General features: G+C 51.0%; 1 protein-coding gene across 9 annotated transcripts in view; it reads right to left on the bottom strand.

The window, feature by feature from the left end:
- PALD1 (phosphatase domain containing paladin 1) overlaps positions 1-22,008 on the bottom strand; it is an 83,534-nt gene that overhangs the window by 35,802 nt on the left and 25,724 nt on the right. For all 9 annotated transcript variants that reach the window (XM_061405236.1, XM_061405227.1, XM_061405231.1 and 6 more), the window contains 3 exons: positions 4,761-4,974; positions 2,100-2,202; positions 661-840 (listed from right to left, as the gene is read on the bottom strand). In XM_061405236.1, coding sequence (XP_061261220.1) covers positions 661-840; positions 2,100-2,202; positions 4,761-4,945 — 468 coding nt within the window. In that variant the 5' untranslated portion in view covers positions 4,946-4,974. The remainder of the gene's footprint in view (positions 1-660; positions 841-2,099; positions 2,203-4,760; positions 4,975-22,008) is intronic.

The raw sequence follows: 22,008 nt of genomic DNA, 5'->3' as shown, positions 1-22,008 counted from the left end.
TGAGCACCATACAGACAGAGGGAGCTGGTAGGCAGGCTCCGCCCTAGAGAACTTGCTGGGATGATGGAATGGGATCCATGCTCAGCTAACACCCCCTCTTCACTCTGGTTCACTAAAGCCTCTCCCTCTTCACCCAGGTTAAATCAGACTGCCCGCTACGAGCCCGCAATAACAGTGGACCCACCACCTCTGTCCTGGAGACACTCAAACCCCGTCTCCACAGCAGGCGGAGAGAGGAGTCATGTCAAGCAGACACATGGAGTCCAGAGGTCTGGGTTTGGGTCTTGGGACACCACTCAGGGGCCTCTTATCCTGTCTGGGCCTCAGTTTTCTCCTCTGTAAAATGGGACAATAGCTGCCCCACCCATGTAGGATCAACATGAGGATGTAAGTCTTAGCTGTAATCATCATCCTATGGGTGTATAGAGGGGCTTCTAACCTCGGGGCTCCCATGTCCATACAGGACAATGCAACAAACATTTGCCCAGAATTTCCCAGTCATGCTGAGCACAATGACCATCGACTTTCAGGGCCAGGCCCTGGTCACCAGTCACCACCTCCCCCATAATATGCCCAGGCCCCTCCAGAGCCTCTGCAGTTGCCCCTCCCATTTCGCCAGATTTGGGGACTGGCCCCTGCCTGGGAAACGGCCATGCTTACCCGGTGTCCATCCTTCTGGAGTTTCTGGAGGACCTGCCTAAACCCCGAGAGGCTGGGCTGTCCCATGCCGAACACAGCGAGCCCACCCTGCACCTGCCGGAAGTTGGGGGCCCCACGGCTCTGCAGGGTGCCCAGCGTGTCCATCTTCTCAGTAACATCCCGCACCAGGAAGTAGCGGCCCTGGCAGGGGAGAGCCACAGGGGTCACTCAGATGATGCAGGGACATCTTCTACAGACAAGGCTCTATCCCAGGCCCCAGAGGATGGGGCGCAGGGAGACGGGGTGGGGAACATGATCCTCAGGTTGTCTACAGACTCGTGGGAAAAGCAGAGAGAATACTTGTGATGCCAGGAGGGGTGTCATATAGTGTGGGAAGAGAGAAGACAACTCTTGCTGAAGGAGAATCAAAGAAGGCTTCAGGCTGGAGGTGGCACCTGAGCCAGGACTTGAGGAAGCAGAGCAGGGAGAAGCATTACAGGGACCGGGAATGGAGACCAAAGCCATCTGCAGGGCGCGCCTACAGCCCCCAGGGCAGAAAACAAACATCTCTCACCCAGAGGCGAAGCCCATGGAGAAGGGGTTCAACAGGGAATTACAGCTGGGACACCAGCAACCAACTAGGAGAAAAGTGTGAGCCACTTCCCAGGGGCCTGCAGTCATGCGTATGGGCAGGTCTCTCCCTTCCCCAGCTGGGGATGCAGACCAGAGAAAAGAGGGGTCAGGTGAGAGCAGGAGGAACTAGGAGATTTATTCCCGGGCAAAAAGAAACCATGAAGTCATCTCATCCACCCGTTCACCCACCTCCCCATCCACCACTACCTCCCACCCAGACCCTCTTTCAACAAATACAGTTTAATCATCATGACTACCATTAATTCATTCACTGACTGTTTTTGAACACCTACATGATTACCCAAGCACTGTTCTAGGAGCTGGGACTATAGCAGTCACCAAGACACATGAAAACTCATCTGCCCTTGGAGACTTTACTTTCCAGGGGATATTTTAAGGTTAAAAAAAAAGATAGATCTAGATAGATATACATCTATGTCTACATCTCTATCTATGCACTAAAGAAGTCCTAAAACTTCAAAAGACAATGGGATGACGATTCCTAGCCTGAGAAGAGCAGTCTGGGGCCCCAAGCCCTTCAGGTTCCCATGTGCGTCTTCCTTGGTGCTCAGAGAGAGGGGTGTGGCCAGGCTGGGGCCAGGCAGGGGCCACATGGGGACAGAAGAGCAGGGTCCCCACAGGGCAGCAAGAACAGGCCCTAGGGTATCAGAGAGGGAGAGCAAGTGGGATCAGGGTCCCAGAGGATGGGGTGAGGCAGAGAAGGAGGCCACAGGGGAAGCAGGGGGAGATTAGGGAGGGAGCCTGCGAGGAAGGAGGGCTGGAGCGGTGGGAGGCAGGAAGGGAGAGAGGGGCAGGCCTGACCTCACCTGCACCAGGTAGTGCTCGGGGGTGGCATCAGAGAGCCGGCCCAGGGTGTAATGGGCTTTCAGCAGCTCATCGTGGATCTGGAACTCCTCCTTGCAGTTGTACCTGCCAGGGGCAGGATGCAGCTGGCCTCAGGCAAGCACAGTGGCCAGGATACACTCCACCCTCACCCGGCCCACAGCAGGGCCACCCCATCCCACACATGCATTTATGACAGACGCTGCCTGCTGTCCCCCAGTATCCACACTCCCCTTCTTCCTCAGCAACAGTTCCCTGAATTTGTGACGGGGCCATCCAGCTGAAGACTCTAAGTCCCAGCCTCCCTTGCACCTAGTGTGATCATGTGATTCAGTTCTGCCCAATGGGATGTGAGGAGAAGTATGCAACTTCTGGGCCATTCCCTTAAAGGAAAGAAGACGTATTCCTTCCTTCTCTCTGGCAAGCAGCCAAAAGTGACGGCAGGAGGTAGATGCTGATGATGGCAGGGCAACAAAAGGAGGAGCCTGGCCGATTATGGAGCAGTCATTCCAGCCTGAATACCTCCTGGACTTTTGCGTAGAGAGAAGCTGCCGTCTTGTTTAAAGCCTCCTTAAACAAGGCTTACTCTGGCCCCAGATGGTCCCTCCATCAGATGTGTCTAAGAACCCCCACACTGACAATCCCACAGCACAGTGTAGTGGTTCAGGACACAGGCCTTGGGGCCAGGGTATGACTTGGACTCCACGGCTTTGAAGTTACGTGGTCTGTAGTGTCTCCAGTCACTCCCACCTCCTAAGGGCTGCTGTGAGAAGACAAAGCACTCATGAAGTAAGTGCACAGTGCCTCAGGGACTCTAATCATCTAGTAATCTAATTACTGGTAAAGTTCTACCTCCACCCAGGGCCGTTTCAAACAAAACACACAGATTTCTGAAGATGCTCAACCTGAGGGACGGCTGTGCATTACAGACCCAAAACGCGTCTGTGCTGATTATAGCAAAGAATCTGACACAGCCTCCCAGGGCTCATGATCTGGGGTCTGACATCTCTTTACCAAAGGATAAGGGTGATGGAATGAGTAGGGTGGGGAGCACTAGACAGGAGTCGTGAGACCTGGGGTCCCTCAGCCAGCTCTGTCTCCCTCTCACACATGACCCATGAAGGGCAAATCCTGCCTTCCCAGAACTCAGTTTCTATATCTAGGTCAGGTTTCATATCTGATCTAAAAAAGCTATTGATTAGATCAGGAGTCAGAAAACCTTTTCTATTAAGGACCAGATAGCAAACACTCCAGGCTTTGTGGGCCCCGCAGTCTGCCACAACTACTCAACTCTACCACTGCAGCCTTAAGCATCCTTTGGTGATATGCAAATGAGGGGGCGTGGCTGTGTCACAACAAAGACTTATTTACCAAAACACGTGGTGACCTGATTTGGCCTGAAGGATACAGTTTGCCAGCCCATTTTGGATGATCTTCTAAGGTCCCTCCTACCACAAACAAGTTACAACGCAAGGAGCACTAGGTCACAGTCGGCTCTAGGAGGCATGCAGGATACCACTGAAGTGGGTTTTTACAGCAAGCCAGAGAATGTTCTGAGCCGTGCCATGCTTAAATTTTTTGAACCTCATCCCCACAGATCCTGATAAGGAAACTAAGCCCTTATGAGAGGGAAAAGGATTTGCCCAAGGTCACAGAGCAGGGGACAGGCAGAGCTGGGCCTAGGATTTCCAACACTGTGCTCAAGACCCAAACCAAGTTCTGTTGTGCGCTAGTCAAAAAACTACATATCAGGTCCCTTTCATTTAACATCTCCTTCCTCCCCTTATGAGCAAAGTAATGTATTATGATTCCAGTTTTCCTGTCAGGCCCCAAAGCCAGCAGGCCGGATTTATCACTCCTTCAGTTTCCTTACACAGAGGCCCCATCTGCTAGGCCTCCGCCAAACGTCACTCCAGGCAACACATCCAGTTCTTAGCTAATCATGTCTACCTTCTTCCATCCTGAGGGGTCCCAAGGCAGGGAGCTCAGTGGGTGGATGCGAGGAAAAACAAGGCTTCCCAATCACCAGGAGACGGAGCCAATGTCCCTCTGGCTCCCTGGCCTCAAGCTCTCGGCACCCGCTCCTTCCCTGGGCCCACAGGACACATGCAGGGTATCCAGGTCTCTCAAAGGATGGGGCCAGAACAAACCCTCAGTAATCTCCAGAAAAGTCCCTGAAGGGCCCAATTAGGAAAGTTGACCAACAGCTTCCAGCTTTTTCAGCCCAAGGCCCTTTAACAGCCTGGTGTCAACCTCAGTTTTGAACCATAATTACAGATTGTGGGGGGGGGGAAATCTAAATTTTATGTATCTAAGTACATAAACTTCCTTTTAAAAAGTTCAGCAAAAAATTACTCTCAAAAGAGTGTCCCAACCTCCCCCCGGCCAGCCGCTCCTCCCATTCCTACACTCCTTGACAACCACGACATGAAACGTAATATGAGCTAAGAGAACCCCAAAAGACAGCAGCTCTGCCACCCACTTGCTGTGTGACTCCAGACACACTGCTTAACCTCTCTTGGCCTCAGTGTCTTCCTCAATGGAAGCAGATTGGAGACGTTAAGTGCTGTATGCCACCACCCCTCCAGGCAGCTCCCCCCAGCCATGTCTTCTGGGGACAGGGTCATACTTGTCCTGCCACTCACGTGATCACGACGGGGGCCACCTTGTTGGGAATGATGGACTTGGCCTTACTGTTGTGCAAGCCCGTGGTCTGGAAGGAGTGGACGCTGAGTGAGTGCCGACCATCCATCGAGCCACCGTCCTGGAGGCCCTCAAAGGGGGCGCTTGCCGAGACCGTCTGCTGGGCCGTGCTGGCTGTTGTACCCATAGTCTGCTGGCAGCCTCAGGACCCAAGACCTGTGGGGTAAGAGGAGACGCAATCAAGGAGGGGTGGGAAAAGTCACAGCAGGAAGGGACCCAGCCCACCCCTCACCTCTGCCCTGTGAACAAAGTTCTGAGGCCCAGAGAGGGCCTACTCTGCCTGCAGCTGTCGCTCAGCAAAGCACGTCAACAGGCCTACCGCTATGCCTGGCCCTCTGCCACTGCTCTGGGGAGAGTTATGGACATGGGCAGATAAGAAGATACAGCCCTGATCCCTTACAGTTTACCCCTCCCTAGCGAACATACGACAGTCAGAAAAGAGCCAGCCATCCCCACCAGGTCAGGACCCAAGGCTCCAAGTACCTAGGTCAGGCCACATGGAGATCAGGCCTTCCAGACCTGGAGAAAGGGAAGGCTGTCACCAGAGGGAGAACCAGAGGCAGAGGGAAGTCTGGAGATGGCTTTGAAGGGTTTGGATGGGAACAGAACATAGCTGTGAATGTCACAAAAGAGGCCAGGGAAGTCCAGACTGGGGGCGTTCTCAGCAGATCAAGGCCCCTGAACTCTACATCAACAACATCTACATCACCAATAACATCTCAACAGCCAAAGCTTTTGCCCGACATCCGGCACGCCAGGCATCCTTGTGGTCTCACAATTCCCACTGCAGGGCTCTCTCCTAGGGAAGTAGTGAAGGATGTGTGCAAAGAGTGGGCTACAAGGGTGCTTTGTTGATCACAATGCTATTTATAGTAACAAAACACTGGAAACAGCCTGCAACAGGGGATTTGTTGAATAAATTATGGGGCATCTCTAAGGTGGAATGTTAAACAGCCTTAAAAATATATTGACTGATGTGGAAAGATAGCTAGGCAACCAGAAGGGAAGAGGAACAGGCTGCAAAGCAAGCACAGGATATAATCCATTTTAATACGTGAGCACAAATCAGGAGAAAAGTCTGGGAGGGCACACACCAAGACGCTAACCTGTCATCAGCTGGTGATGAGATTACAGACAGTTTTTACTTTCTCCTTTTTCCTTATGTGCATTTTCTGAACACTGGGTAGTAAAACCTACTTAAAACAAAAGAATGGCTGGAGAAGCAGGCCAGGAGAGCCACTAACAGCTGGCAGAGGGTGTGGGGAAGACTGGCTCAGGGGTCTGAGAACCCTGCGATGGGTTCAGGAACCTGAGAAGGGGCTGGGAATTCCATACACTCAAGAAGAGGGTGACAGACACGGGAGACAGAGGCTCACAGAACTTTCTCAGAGCCCAGTGGCAGCTGCTCCCCACGGCACTGATGGCCCAGGATCAGGAAGGGGAGAGAGTTCCCTGCCCGCTGGTTCCCACTCCCACCTGCACCCTGAGAGCGTCAGTCGCTCAGTTGGGTCCAACTCTTTGCAACCCCATGGACTATAGCCTGCCAGGCTCCTCTGTCCATGGGATTCTCCAGGCAAGAATACTGGAGTGGGTAGCCATTCCCTTCTCTAGGGGATCTTCCCAACCTAGAGACTGAGCCTGGGTCTTCTGCATTGACAGGCAAATTCTTTACCATCTGAGCCACTAGGGAAGCCCTCCATTCTGAAAGCATAGGGACGATACAGTCTTTAGAACCTGATGACTCCCCTCTGCTCCCCTGCCCAAGCTGCCCTAATCTGGGCATGAGCTGCTCCCCACCATCCACACACTCCCAGCCCTGCCCTCTCATAAGCAGCAGCAGCATCTCAGGAAGTGGATGGTGGGGCCAGGAGTCAGCACGAAGCCCAGGAAGCAGGTCACTCTGAAGGCTGAGCTCACCACGCCCTCCCTCCCCCAGGGGTCAGAGTTCCCAGGCAATGCTCCCCCAGCATTCCAGGGCGGTGCCCTCAAGCTCCCCTTCCCAGAGTCACCCAGACAGAATGACTGTTCATTCCGTCCCCCCCAGCACCCCAAACCACTGCCTCTCCTTTCCCAGTCTGGGAAGGGTCCCCTCTCTCTCCAGCTCAGCCTTGTCATCCTTGACAACTCCCAGCAGGCATGTGACAGCTCTGCTAACACATACACCTTGTGTTTATAAGAGCCTCGTCATAGCTCTCCACACCCGGGCCAATCTCTCTCTTTTTTCTCTCTTTTCTTCTTTTTCTTGGTAGAAGGTAGAAGGACTAAGCCTTTATTTCCAAACAGAAACTCAGGCGCTCAGAGAAGGTGAGGGGCTCCACAGTGGATCTCCTGCTGACTGTCAGCAGAGCCAGAACCTTCTCTCCATGGCTCCCCAACGTTCCCCAGACCTCTCTCAGCAGCCTGGGCCAAGGAGGCATTGGGCAGGGTGGGTGGGGGTGAAGGCAGGAACAGCCGCCTCCAAGAATGGGCTCGGCGGCTGTCCCAAAGGAGGGAGTGATGGACGGGACATGAGAAAGACCTGCAGGAGGCAACAGCTGGCTTCAGCTGCCAGGCCAAAGCCGAGCCCTGCTCCCACGGGGTGAGGCCGGGCCTGACACCTCCACCTCGCCGCCCCCACAGCTCCAGCTCTAGTGTCTCACAGGCTTCAGAGGCGATGACAGGCCCCAGCCGGTCCCTGAGAGGACAGCCCAGAGACAGTACAGATGCGCACAGCTGTAGGCTGCAGGAGTGGGGGAAGGACCGCCGCCTCTGAAAGTTGACCTGTCTCCGCAATGTCGACAGGAGGGGGAAACCCCAGGCTTCCCAGGTTTCTCACTCTGCAACTCTCCCCCAAAATCTCTTTCATCTCGGGCTAGAGTGAGCCTCGCCAGTATAGGGCCCTTCATCCTGCAGGCCCCATGCTCTGGGGCCATCAGCAACTTACTTTTCCCCTCTGGGCCTCAGTGTCCCCGTCATAAAGTGACAGTGAGGGTGAGATAGTCTGCAGGCCACTCCCACATGGGTCTGGCTCCTACGATTGGCAGTCCTGGCAGTGACACCACTGCTCTCCACGGCCAGGGCCAGGGGCCAGCAAGGGCAGAGTGGGGCAGGTCCCTACTGCTCAACCCTCTGCTAGAAGGAGAATCAGGGGTAGACTAGGATGAGACTGGACAGTAAGATAGGAGGGTCTATGAGCCCGGATGGTTTGCAAACATTTATGCCTTGTTTTCCTAACTTCTGACTAAAAGCAAGCATTTCCTTCAGTCACGAGTGAAGGGTGCCCCTGTCATGTCTTGGAGCCCAGGACACAGTCACCATTGAACTCAGAGACATTTTCACATCACACAGTGGCTCTGCAGGTATCTGGAAACGTGGCTTGCACTCATCACTCCCTTCATACCACCACATAATGATCAGACCCAGGACCACTCTGGTCTGTTTCTCCATCTCTAATTCAAACCACCACCTCCCCTCTATCCTTTGTCCTAGACATGAAACAGAAACCATGATCTCCAGCTTGTCAAACCCTGTGAGCTCAGAAAATATGAATGGTGGCTATTCCAAAGCAGAGTCTGGCCCTCGCAACTGAAGCAGAAAGCTGGACATCTGCTCCTGAGGCAGCCATCACCCTGCCCCATTCCTTTCTTTGCCTTTCCTGCCCACCAGACCCTCTTGCAAAATCCCAAGCCCTGCCGTAAGGAATGCTGTGACCACAAGAACCTCCACAAATGGCCATCACCAAAGCCACCAAGAGCAGAGATTCAGAGTAGCTATATCCCTGGAGTCAACTAGTCCAACCTTCCCTTTCTACAGATGAGGTAACTGAGGTCCAGAGAGGAAAAGTGATGAGCTCCAAGTCAAAAGGGAAGAGGTCATAAGGAAAGAAGGGGGACCCAAGGCTCCTAGCCCCCATCCCAAGTCCCCTGGCTGGGTGTGCTGACTCTAGCCTGAGGCAAAGCAGAGCCTTTGTTGTGAGCACAGGGAGATTGTACTGAGCAGACACCATACTGCTGGCCAAGTCAGGGGTTGGTGGTAAGTATGTGATTCCCAAGCCTACCTGGGGTGAACAGAAAGGGGAGGGCTTAACAGGTACCCGAGATAGCCAGTGATCTTGAGTACTGACCCAGGGGCATGCCAGGAGGACCAATGGGTGGACCTCTGACGGCAAAGCATCTAATATATCTCATTTATTCCCAACCTGATACAAGAGCCGACTCATTGGAAAAGACCCTGATGCTGGGAAGGATTGAAAGCAGGAGAAGAAGGGGATGACAGAGAATGAGATGGTTGGATGTTTGAGCAAAGTCCAGGAGACAGTGAAGGACAGGGAAGCCTGACATGCTGCAGTCCATGGAGTCGCAAAGAGTCAGACATGACTTAGCGACTGAACAACAGCAGCAACAAAAAAGAGGTGCCAACTCTTACAACTCAATATTAAGTTAACAAAATATCCAATTTAAAATGGCAAAGGATTTGAAGGTACGTACGGATGCCAAATAAGCATATATAAGTGGTTCAGCATCTTACATCATTAGCAAAATGCACTAGAATGACAAACGTGAAAAGACCGACAATATCAAGTGTTGGTAAAGCTGTGGAAGAACCGGAGACATGGTGCTTACGTGTAACATCGCAGACGTTTGGAAGACAGCTTTGGAGTTTCTTACAAATTTAAACAAACACTTAACCACGCAACTCAGCACTTTCTACTCTCAGGTAGCTAACTACCCAAGAGAAGTGAAACCATGTCAGCATGATTCATTATAGCCCCAACAGAAATCAACCCACAGTCCATCAACTGGTGAACAGATGAAAAAAACGTGCACTTTTATAGAGTGAAATTGCTGTTTAGTCGCTAAGTTGTGTGTGACACTTTTGCAACCCCACAGAGTAGCCCACCAGGCTCCTCTGTCCACAGGATTTCCCAGTCGAGAATACTGGAGTGGGGTGCCATTTCCTTCTCCAGGATATCTTCTCAACCTATGGACTGAACCCACGTCTCCTGCACTGGCGGGCAGATTCTTTACCACTGAGCCACCAGGAAAGCCCACAATGGAATACGATGCAGCAATTTTTAAAAAGGAAAAAGTAACAGATACACACATGACATGGGATGAACCTTGAAAACATCATACTAAGAGAAACACACCAAGCCTCAGAGACTTCAAACTATACAGTTTGACATTTGTATGACATCAAGCAAAGGTAAAACTCTAGGGGCAGAAAGCAGACGGATAGTTGTCAGGGACAGGGGAGTCCAATACGCAGGGGCTTGAGGGCACCTTTGGGAGAGGGAATTACTCCATGTATTGAATGTGGTGGTTACATAACTACATACATTAGCCAGTGCTGAACTGTACACTTAACATGGGTGAATCCTGTTGTATGAAGTTTACCTAAATAAATCTGTTAGAAACAAAGAGGAGCTTGCTCCTTCCCATCACCTCTTCCTCCTTAACTCCAGAACTCACCCACTGTGAAACCTCAGAGCTACCTCTCTGGACCTTAGTTGCCATGTCTGTGAAATGGGGCTGCCGTGACGGATAAACAACAGAGCTGATCCCTGAACTACACGAGGGTTAACGACGTTGACCCTCCGTGCCGTCCACAGTGTGCACCGGCAGTTCCGAGTATAGGATCCAACCAACCACAGGCCGCGCAGCAGGGATCTATGACAAAAACTCACACATACGTGAACCCTCACAGTTCAAACCTGTGGGGTTCAAGGCTCCACCGTGTAATTAGACAAGACTGCAGAACAGGGCCTGGCCGGTGAGTGCTCCATAAAAATCAGCTGCTAGCATGCATGTTAGACTAACACGCATCAATCAGACTCTGGAGCTGCGCTGTGCAATACAGTAGCTGCCAACTGGGATGCACGGCAAGTGCAAAATCAACACTGGATTCAAAGACTTAGCACCAAAAACGTGAAACATCTCAAACAAGTTAGTATCGTTGATGATATGGTTAGTTCAGTTGATTATATGTCAAAAATATAGTATTTTTATATTATTGGGGTTAAATAACATATGTTAACTAAAATTAAGTTCATCTATTCAGTTTTGCTTTTTTATGTGGCTATTTAAAATGACATGTGGGATTTCCCTGGTAGTCCAATGGTTATAACTCCGTGCTTTCACTGCAGAGGCCATGGGTTTGATCCCTGGTCAGGGAACTAAGACCCCCATATGCTGCATGGCACAGCCAAAAACTTAATCAATTTAAAAAAATGACACATATGATGAAACTATCACAGCATTATAAACCATTAATTGAAAAAACTTGTGGCTCACTTTATACAGGTATCCCCCATCTTTTTGAAAGTTCCCTTTATGCCACTTTGCTCTTCCAAAAGACCTACATTAATAACTGTTTTCACTAACCAAAGGAAATCCAGAGGATTTTGCTTTTACCAAAAAAAAAAAAGTGGAAGATAAAAATAGCATTGAGCATTTGTCTTACAGGAGACACGACAGAGGCAGGTATGAATTTATAACCTTCTGTGTGGGGCATGAGAAAAACCCAGGAAGGCAGTGCTAGCATATCCATTCAACAGACAGAAAAGTGAGAACTCCCCAGTATCCTCACACCTAGTTGGAGAAACAGTGATTTCAACTCAGTGTGATGCCTCAGACGGTCAAGAATCCACTTGCAAGGTGGGAGACCTGGGTTTGATCCCTGGGTCGGGAAGATCCCCTGGAGGAGGGCACGGCAGCCCACTACAGTATTCTTGCCTGGAGAATTCCATGGACAGAGCAGCCTTGTGGGCTACGGTCCTTGGGGTCGCAAAGAGTCAGACACAGCTGAGCGACTAAGCACAGACACAGACAGATAACTTGATGTGAAAGGTGGACTCTGGGGCCGAAATTCCCATCCCTACCACGTACTAGTCCTGTGGCACATGGCTTAACTTCTCTGAGACTCAGTTTCCCCAACTATAAACTCTATAACCCCAACTATAACTCTGCCTCCCTAACTGGATCATCTGGGGATGAAGTAAGTGAATGTATTTAAGGTGACACCTACCCAGCTCAACACACAACAAGGGCACAGCTCACTAGCTGCCCCTCACATCACCCCAGATCCCAGGCTCCCTGTACTCTCTCCCTACCTTCTCCATATCCCCTCCCTGTAACCACAGACTGGTACCAGATCTAACCCTCCCAGGCCAGGACCAGGGCCACATCTAGACACTGCCTATCAAAGGAAAGTCTGGAGGAATAAGTGGGCTCAGTAGTCCCCTGGCTGTCATCCTGGGCAAACAACAGGGCCCAGCGGGGCTGGGCCACAGCAGCTGCCCTGCTGTAGAAACACACAATCGTAAGTCTCCTCGTTTCACTGCTTTGGTAAGCCACCTAGGAAAGTTTCAATCTGCTTCTGGTCTTGGTAAAAAACCGAGAGAGGGGATTCCCTGGTGGCTTAGTGGTAAAGAATCTGCCTGCCAACACAGGAGACATGGGTTTGATCCCTGGTCCAGGAGTAGTCCACAAGCTGTGGGGCAGCTAAGCCTGTGCACCACACCTGCTGCTGCTGCTGCTGCTGCTCAGTCACTTCGGTCGTGTTCAACTCAAGCCATTATTCTAGAGCCCAGGAGCCGCACCTACTGAAGCCCACACGCCCTGGTGCCTGTGCTCTGCAATCAGAGAAGCCACTGCAATGAGAAGCCTGCACACCACAACCACAGAGCAGCCCTCACTCGGTGCAACTAGAGAGAGCCCACGTGCAGCAATTCAGACCCAGCACAACCAATAAATTTTTCAAATAAAAAAATTATTAAAAAAAAAAAGAGAAAAGAACAAAGAGAGTCTAGCTCTTCTCTGGAGCCTTGGGCAAGTCCTCTCTTTGCTCTGAAAACCCACCCATATCCTTCGTCGGTCCAACTGCTCTGCCACGGCTGGTCACTGGCCCCTGACTAATCCAACAATAGCAGCCTCCAGGAAAGAAGGCTTCCTCCTTCTCTCTGTCCCCCTGCAACCCATCCTCCAAGCAGCAGCCACAAGGATCTTTAAAGCCCTAAATCACATCGTCCGCCCTACTTAGCTGCTTCCTCTTCTGTAAAGTGGGAGTCATAAACCCTGTCTCGCCTCCCTTAAGGGTTGTTGTCAGTAGCACAGATAGAAAAGCCACAAAGACACAGAAAGGCCCCAGTAGTCTGCAGGAAAGGAATGATTACCATGGGAACACGGACGACCACAGGCAGAGGAAACTCAGGCGGAGGTCATGTCATTTCCGTCCATCATGCTGTGACATGCAAAGCCCTCACCCCAGCGGACAGGCCCCCGCCCCCTCCCCTTGCTCTGACGCTCCAGCCACAGGCCAAGTCCACCTCCTCCTTCCAACACCACAGGCCCCCTTCTCACGAGCACCACCACTCCTCTGCCTGGAACACCCTCTAGCTTGTTCACGCAGCTGCCCCTTCCCCTGGTCGTGGCTCAAATGTCCCGCCTCAGAAGCCTCTCTGAGGTCCTGGCAATACTTGCTGTCAACACCCCACCCCTCAGCACTTCTCCTGCTCACGACCTCCTTTTACTTTTCAGTTGCCTCACGGATGGGATTATGTCTACAGCAGCAGCCTCTCCAACTTCCCAAGAGCTGGTCGGTGCCTAAAGTGCCCATAGCTTGGCCCCAGCACCAAACTGCACATGGGTCCCAGCAGATGCTCAGGAAACGTTTCTGAGATGAACATGTGATGACTTGGGGGCATCTTTCAGGACCACAGAAGAGTGCCTGGCATCAAGGACCAGTCTCAGCCCACACAAGAGGGTATGGGGAAAGATGCTCCCACCCTAGACTCTCTCACCAGGACTGCCCTCCTCCCCACCCTTCCACATCCTACCTGCCAGCTCCTCCAGGAAGCTCTCCCTGACTACACACCCACCCCCATCTCTCAGCTCCCACTGCCCACTGTGAGCATCACAAAATGGGACTCTCCATTCTCTTCCACTGCATGCTGTTCCCAGCAGTGGGTATCCTACGTCCTGGGTCCTGCTGCCTGGCTCCAGGGAAAAGCCAGATACACACTTGCTGAGGGAACAAATCAGCTCCATCACTTCACCCTCTCACCCTGGCCAGCTCCTTGCTGATGGGACCAAGGATGATACTCCCCAAGCAGGCACAGAAGGTGGAAAGACGTCTAAACATTATAGTATTTATTTCTGAGCTGGGGGACTGAATATGGTTATTCATCTTCTTTTTTGCTTATTCACCACTTCTAAATCTCCTACAACAAACATTATTACTTTGGGAATGTTTTTAAGTATGGTTATTTGCAGTAGTTTCAAAGTTGGACAGCGGCCACAGCTCCCCACCCAGCGTACCCCCCCTCACCCACCGCTAACCCCCCAGTACACCCTCAGCTTGGTGCCTGTGCCACCCTGTGCCCTCTGCCCGTGGTCGTTCATGTTCCCATAATAATCATTCCATTCCTACAGCCTGGTGGGGTTTTCTGCCTTTGTTGTTTATCTTTGCTCCTGACAACAACCCTCAAGGGAGGTGAATAGGGTGTATGGCTCCCACTTTGCAGAAAGAAAACTGCTAAGCAGGGCCAGCTATGTGAATTTCCCCAGGCTATATGGCTTGGTAGAGGCAGAATTCCGGTTTCTGCTGCATGGCCCATCACCTCCTGTCTTTGACGGGTCACCCAGACCCACCCCTTCACACAATCTCTGCTCCTTAGCCTCTTTAAAACTAGGATGAGGTCAATTTTTAAAAAAAGTAAAAGGGGCTTCCCTGATCCAGTGACAAAGACTCCGCACTCCCAATGCAAGAGGCCGAGTTTCAATCCCTAATCAGGAAACTAGCTCCTGCGTGCCCCAACTAAAGATCCCACTGCTGCAACTAGACCCAGTGCAGCCAAATAAAGAAATAAATATTTTAATAAAATTAAATGAAGCTATCTGGGATCTGAGATTGCAGGAGACCTTCATCAGCTGAATATCTTTCTGAAATGTTTCCATTTTTTCTAAACTGAAAAAAAAAAGGTTAAAAATTAAAATCAGAAGGTGAATGCATGTTTAGAAATAATGCCCTGTGTTCAGCAGTGGGCTCCCTCTGTGTGGCAGGCCTTGAGTTCCAGACTTCGGCCTGCAAACAACGGGGAGCCCCAAGAGATGGAACTGGAGGTGGGACAAAGGCAGGCGGGGCAGAGCGACTGGGCAGCCAGCTGAGGAACTGCAGTGAGTGGGAGCCAAGGTCAGAGTAAGGGGATCACCCTGCAGGTGGACCCCTGGGCTGGGAGAAGCTGCAGGTGGAACAGCAGGCCCCCACTCTCATTGAAGGGTAAACGAGCCTCCTTCTCAGCTCACCTGACAGGTGGAGAACAGAGAGGGGACTCCTGCCTGCTCTGCAGCCAGCAAAGACCCTGGCACATGTCACCAGATGCTCCAGTGGGGCCTGCAGCCTCCTGGAATCTGGGACCCTCAGGAAGGAAAAGGGTCCTTTCCAGCACCCCTCATTGTCTGCCTCCAGGTTTAGGGAGCTCCCTACCTCAGGAGCTCCCCATGGTGGCTCAGCTGTCCTGAGAGGAACTCTGCCTATGTGGTGGGACCTTAGATTGGAGATGGGGGCAGGGGGCTACAATGGACATTTTGAGGAAAAGTCAGAAAATCTGAACACAGATTATATTTTGTTGGATAAATAAGCTCAACTTCCTTGGATGCCATAATGAAATGTGGAAACAAGGAGAATGTCCTCATTCTTAGGAGATACAAGCTGAAGGGTTTACAGGTGCAGGATCCTAACATCTATGAATTTCATATGGTTTAGGGAGTAGGGGGCAGAGGGAACAAATACTAGCAACTGGTGAGGAGGGACTTGCGTTCTCTTCTTTCAACTTTTCAGTAGGTTTGAAATCTTTCAAAATAAAAAATTGGTATTTAAAGTATTTTTAAAATTAAAAAATGTTTAAAATTTAGCTACCCTTCCCATCACTTCATGGGAAATAGATGGGGAAACAGTGGAAACAGTGTCAGACTTTATTTTGGGGGGGGCTCCAAAATCACTACAGATGGTGACTGCAGCCATGAAATTAAAAGACGCTTACTCCTTGGAAGGAAAAGTTATGACCAATCTAGATAGCATATTCAAAAGCAGAGACATTACTTTGCCAACAAAGGTTCGTCTAGTCAAGGCTATGGTTTTTCCTGTGGTCATGTATGGATGTGAGAGTTGGACTGTGAAGAAAGCTGAGCACCGAAGAATTGATGCCTTTGAACTGTGGTGTTGGAGAAGACTCTTGAGAGTCCCTTGGACTGCAAGGAGATCCAACCAGTCCATTCTGAAGGAGATCAGCCCTGGGATTTCTTTGGAAGGAATGATGCTAAAGCTGAAACTCCAGTACTTTGGCCACCTCATGCGAAGAGTTGACTCATTGGAAAAGACTCTGATGCTGGGAGGGATTGGGGGCAGGAGGAGAAGGGGACGACAGAGGATGAGATGGCTGGATGGCATCACTGACTCGATGGATGTGAGTCTGGGTGAACTCCGGGAGTTGGTGATGGACAGGGAGGCCTGGCGTGCTGCGATTCATGGGGTCACAAAGAGTCAGACACGACTGAGCGACTGAACTGAACTGTACTGTACCTTATAAGAAGCTACTTTCCCACACATTCCCCTCACTGAAGCCTCAGAGAAGGCAGCTCATCTGGAAGGAGAAAGTCTTCAGTCCACACAGGCAAAGTGCTTGAGCCCTGTGGTTTTGTTTCTTTCCATTCTCATTAGCTGCTAGGACCTGAAAGTCAAGGAATTTCAAATACAACTCCAGATCTCCAGAGAACCCAAATATGCCCAGCAACAGGGTGCTGTGGGACGCCCCTGGAGGGGCCCCTGCCACCCCCCAGGCCTGTGGGCCAGGTGGGGACAGTGCTCAAGTAGAGCCCTCGTCCTGGGCCAGCCCCACAAGCACCGTATCCGGTCCACCTGTGTCCCCGCCCCTGTGGGTCTTCCATCTTTCCCAAGCGTGTCCTCTTCCCCCAGGCCCTAGCAGCCCAGACAGGCCCACACTGTCTCAGCACACACCAACCCTCTGAGAATAGGGTGGCCCACCTCCCTCACTGTGACCACTCCATGGGGCTGGCTCCAGCCCCTGGAAAGCCCTTCTCTCTTGGGCTCAGCCCCTGCTTCCACTCCTGTCCTGGAGCATGTGGCTTTCTGGTCCCAAGGCAGGACTGGCCTCCTCCAGAGAAATCTCCCTGGTGGAGATTCTGCCACCTTTGAACTACTGGCTCAGCTTCTCAGCCTGAGAAAAACCTCCGGTAAATGCCCACAGTGGGGACTTCCCCAGTGGTCCTTTGGTTAAGATTCTGTGCTTTCACTGCAAGGGGCACAGGCTCAATTCCAGGCTGGGGAACTAAGATCCCATAAGATGCATAGCAGCCCCCCCCCAAAAAAGGAAGGCCCACATCCCCTTCAGCCCCACTCCCTCCCTTCATCTGTATTAAACAAACCGGACGAGGGACAGGGCAGCTAGCTGAGCATGTGACTGCCTACAGCCAGGCCCAAACTCCTGATCTCCCCCGAAGCTACTTGGGCCAGGTGACTAATCCTAGCTAATGAAACATGAGGGGCAGTGTCCTTGGCAAATTCCGGATCCTTCCCTATGAGCCCCCTTTACTCCTTTCCTCCAGCCTGCTGCCTGGAACACAGGCATGATGGCTGACATTTTGCAGCCGTCTTGAGCTGTGAGCACATGAAGCCACACCCCGGGAATCTGTATAGCAGAATCACCATATCGTGGCCTGGACTGCAGAGCTCCGGGCTCGGACAGGACACAGAAATAAACTTCCATCTTGTGTAAACCGCTGTCATTTGGCTTTTCCTACTACTCGCAGCCAAATCTAATCCTGACGAATGCACTCTGTTATTTTTAGGGATGGCCCTCAATGACCACAAGCTGCAAGGCACAACTTCCTTCTTCCTCCTTTCTCAGGAGAACATCAAGTTCCTTCTGGTCGTGCTCCGGCAGGTCAACAACACCAGGATCCCGTGAGTCCAGCCCACGCTGGGGCCACAGCGGCTCACGGAATACAGAAGACATTGTCCACAGCCACCAGGGCCCAAGGGGTAGCTAAGGATATGCACAAATGTCACGCCACGATTGACTGACAGACCATGTGATGCAGAAGCCTTCTCCAAGTCAGCTGCAGAAATCTAGAAGGTTCCAAGCTGCTAAATGTTTGTTCCACCCTATAGATAGAGGCTTGGGCTCCATTCCTCCAAAATAGGAGAGAGAGACCACAAGTCTCCCCATCTGGAGTCTCTCCGAGTCCCTCTCGAGGCCTTTCTGAGAACTCTGCAGAAAACAAGAAGGTATAATCTGGCTGGGAGGGACTCTGCCTATAGGTTCTGTCGAACAGGAGGGGAGTATCAACATCCCTAGGGAGGTGTCAGTCAACTCTGGGAAGGACATTCCTTCTGTGCCTGAAAGAGGCTGAAGCTCCTCTCCATCTAGGATTAGGAATAGTGGGAGGGCCTCAGAGAGAGCAGGGTTAGAAGCACCTGGACACCCCCACGCCCAGTGACGGTGCTCCAAGAAGCTGGCCATTGGGGCTTTTCTAGGCCAGCAGAGCCTACAGTCTCCTGACACCACACCTAGAGCCCTGACCCTGCCAACACTCTGCTGGCTGCTTCCAGGGCTCCAAAGGGCCACTGGGAACTTACACTTGAACCCCATTCCTGACCTCCAGCAATGCCATAGGGACCTGAAGCATCATTTTAAGGAGCTGGGAAGAACGATGACCCAATTCTGCAGTTTGTCCCCATCCATCCCAGCCCTGTGGCCTCCAGTCTAGACTCCCTTGCCTGGCCTTCAAGCCTCCCGTTCCCACCCTCAGCATCCCCTATTTACCCTCCACACCCCTGCCACTCCAGGCAAAGCCAAATTCTCAGCTGCCCCATGGGATGGAGCAAGTCAAGCTCCAAGAGATGTTCCCCTCCAGCACAGGTTCTCTGAGAAGCCTCAAATTCAACCTAGCCCTCTGTGGGTCACACTTGATGTCCACCTAGGAAGTAGGAGGCCTGGTCAAGATTAGTAGGAGGAGATTTTAGCAGCTCAACCCTCTGCGCAAAATCAATCTTTCACAGAAGTTCAATGTATAAAACAACCAGAAGCAGAGCTGCTGTGCTGACCGCTAGCCCAGGAAGAGGGCTGCCAAGCTTTTGGTCCCCAGACCCACTGTGGGGCCCCTCCTAGGGAGGAGCACCGCCAGAGCTGCTGGCCAGAAATGCTCAAGGCCCTTGACTGTTGGAATCTCCCAGGATGCATCTGGCCCTTCCCTGTCTCCACGCCTCTGCCCTCCTGGTCCTACAACCAGGAATGCCATCCCTACCCTCACGCCTTCATCCCATCCATTACCATGCAGTGGAAATGTCCCTGTCCCCTCCAAATCTTCCAACACACAGGCTGGACCCCAAACGACCCTGACCTTGAACCCACTGGACTGGCATTTGGTAAGTAGACGCCTCATCTCCCCACTCTGGATCTGATGCTCCTCTGCACCGCCCCCACTCCAACCCCCCCGCCCAGGGTAGAATCCCCAGTAGTTGTAGGTTCCAAATGTCACTGTGCTGAACGAATTGCACATCTACCATCATTTCAGCTTCAGAACAACTCTATGAGAAAGGCAGACGCACACGCTTTTGTGCCATTTAACAGATGGAAAAACTGAGGCTCAGAGAGTTCACTACACAACATAACAGAGCCAGGCCTCTGGTTCCACAGCCTGGGCTCTTTCCACTGAACTGTCCACCCATCACTCTCCCATTTCTCCTGAAGCCAGCCTCACTTTCCTCAAAGACACTGGGAAGCTTAACCCAGGGACCTGCAGCAGGCAGAGAACAAGCTGGACCCAGGGAAGAGCACCCCTTCCAGGGCCACAGCCTCTCACGGACCGCTGGCAGCCAGATGCCTGGGGCGGGTAACAATGGAGCTAAAAATAGGGCAGGAGGCTGAGTGGCCAGCTGCAGGAAACATCTGTCTCAGCCACAGAACAAACACAGAGGAAGTCACCATGCTCCAGGATTCCCCTACTGTGGGTGGGGCCAAGGGAGAGCTGGGGAGGAGGGGAGAGAGCGGGGTTTCAGATTTTCAGCCTGGGCCCAGGGCAGGGGTTCACACCAGCCCACCCCCGGCCCTGGGGCTCATCCCCCAACATCCAGCACACACACACAGGCAGACACGGGACAGGGTCTAAATTCCCCTTAAGCACCAACATGTATCTTAAGTTAGAGTCACACCCACCTCTGAGAGTCCAGTCTGTCCCTCTCATTTTACAGAAGAGCACACTGAGGTCCAGAGACCTGCTCAGTCACAGAGACAGTGGAAGAAAGAGCCAGGACCGGGGGCCTCCTACCCTTCTCCCTCACCTCCCTGTACACCTGCTTCACTTTTCTGAGCAGGGAAGACCCTGACCAGGAAGAGCTCTTTTGCTCCAACGAATGAAGCACAGGGTCAAAGTGATCTCAGGTACTAAGCCATCACTGCCCTTCTCACCATGAGGAGCAAAGGCCACAGTGGGTGGAAGTGCTAGACACTCAGCAGGAGGCTCAGCAGTGGCCCCAGACTGGGCTGGTCGTCAATTGCGATGACAAAATACACCAGTGTCGCTTAAGGACATCCTTGATAGAGCAGTGGAGTACATGTCTTTTCAATAATGCGGGTAATAACCTGGGAAGAAGCACATGGGCTAGTTACCAGCACACGACAGCTGTCTGCAAGATAAACCCTCGTGAACTGGTCTGCACTGTCGGCTGAAGCAGCCCCTTCGTCCGTGGAGCATCCCTTTTATGCAAAAGAATGGCTGACAGACAAAAAAAATGTTATTCAGAACTGGGTATCTGGTAGACATTTTCTCCAAAACGAACAAAGTGAGCCTGTCCCTTCAAGGAAAATAACCGACAGCATTTGTTGCCAGTGATAAGTTTGAACATTTAAAGAAAAATCAGAATTCTGGAAAACCTGAATCAGTCACTGTGAATCTGAAAGCTTCCTAAAACATAAAGATTTTGCAATGATATGATTGATGATGCGAACACATGCAATTGTGGGATATGATGAAATGAACTGTCCCACATTTGGAAGATCCAAACTCACTGAACCAGTATTTTCCCAATCACTGATATATGTTACCAAACCACACCTGGTCAAAAAGCCATTGTAACAAAATATGTAACAAAATATGAAAAGTTCATCAATGTGTTTTCAGATTCTACATTCCCTTTAAGAAATTATTACTTTTATGCAGCATCAAAGGAAAACATCCTCAGGCTAACAAAATATTCCTGCCCTTTCCAATGACTTACCTGTGTGAAGCTAGATTTTCTTCCTATACTTCAACTGATCAACATATCATGACAGACCAAACGCAGGAACAGATATCAGAATCCAGCTGTCTTCTATTCAACCAGACATTAAAGAGATTTATAGATTGGCCAAACAATGCCACTTATCCCACTATATTTAAAACATAGTTATTTTTCAGAAAAAAAAAATTATTTATGTGTAACATATAATGGGTTTGCTATTGTTATTTTGAAATGAATGTATAAATATGTCTTTAAGTATACTGTTTTAATTCTTAACATGGTCAATATCAATTTATAAATATATCACCCACATAAACAAGAGGCTTCAATTTTTAAGAGTATAAAAAGGGTATTAAAGAAGGGTATAAAGAGTATAAAGGAAGCAGTATTGAGACTAAAAAGTTTGCAAATAGCCATGGTTTCACCCCCACCATAACCCAATGGTTATTGTGGCCTACCATCCCATTTTTTGCAGGTACAGACACGGAGGCACAGAGAGACTGCATAATCTGCCTAAGGGCACACAGGCAGCCAAAAGCCTCCAAGCGCACACAGGCTGTTAACCACCAAGCTGTCCCTCAGCTAACGTCAGGCTCCGAGGTAAGCAGAGAGGGATGAACAATGGCATACTACAAAGGGAACCCGGAAGCGGAAAAAGAGAACGTAATACGTTAATACGTATATACTCTTGGGGCAGAAAAGGACTTTCTATGCAAAATGCCAGGGGATAAATATAGTAAAATATTGATGGAGCAGACTACATTATAAAATAGTCAGCTTTTCAACAAATTTGAGTCAGTTGAACCAAGGTGGACAGACCTAAGAGAAAAACAAATATGTTAGTGCGTATACATGGAATCTAGAAAAACGGCACTGATGAACCTATCTGCAGGGGAGGAATAGAGACGGAGA

This window comes from Bos javanicus, chromosome 28, assembly GCF_032452875.1.
Source record: "Bos javanicus breed banteng chromosome 28, ARS-OSU_banteng_1.0, whole genome shotgun sequence".
Classification (NCBI taxonomy): domain Eukaryota; kingdom Metazoa; phylum Chordata; class Mammalia; order Artiodactyla; family Bovidae; genus Bos; species Bos javanicus.
The sequence above is the reverse complement of the archived record's forward strand: the minus strand, read 5'-3'. Positions and strand labels throughout refer to the sequence as shown.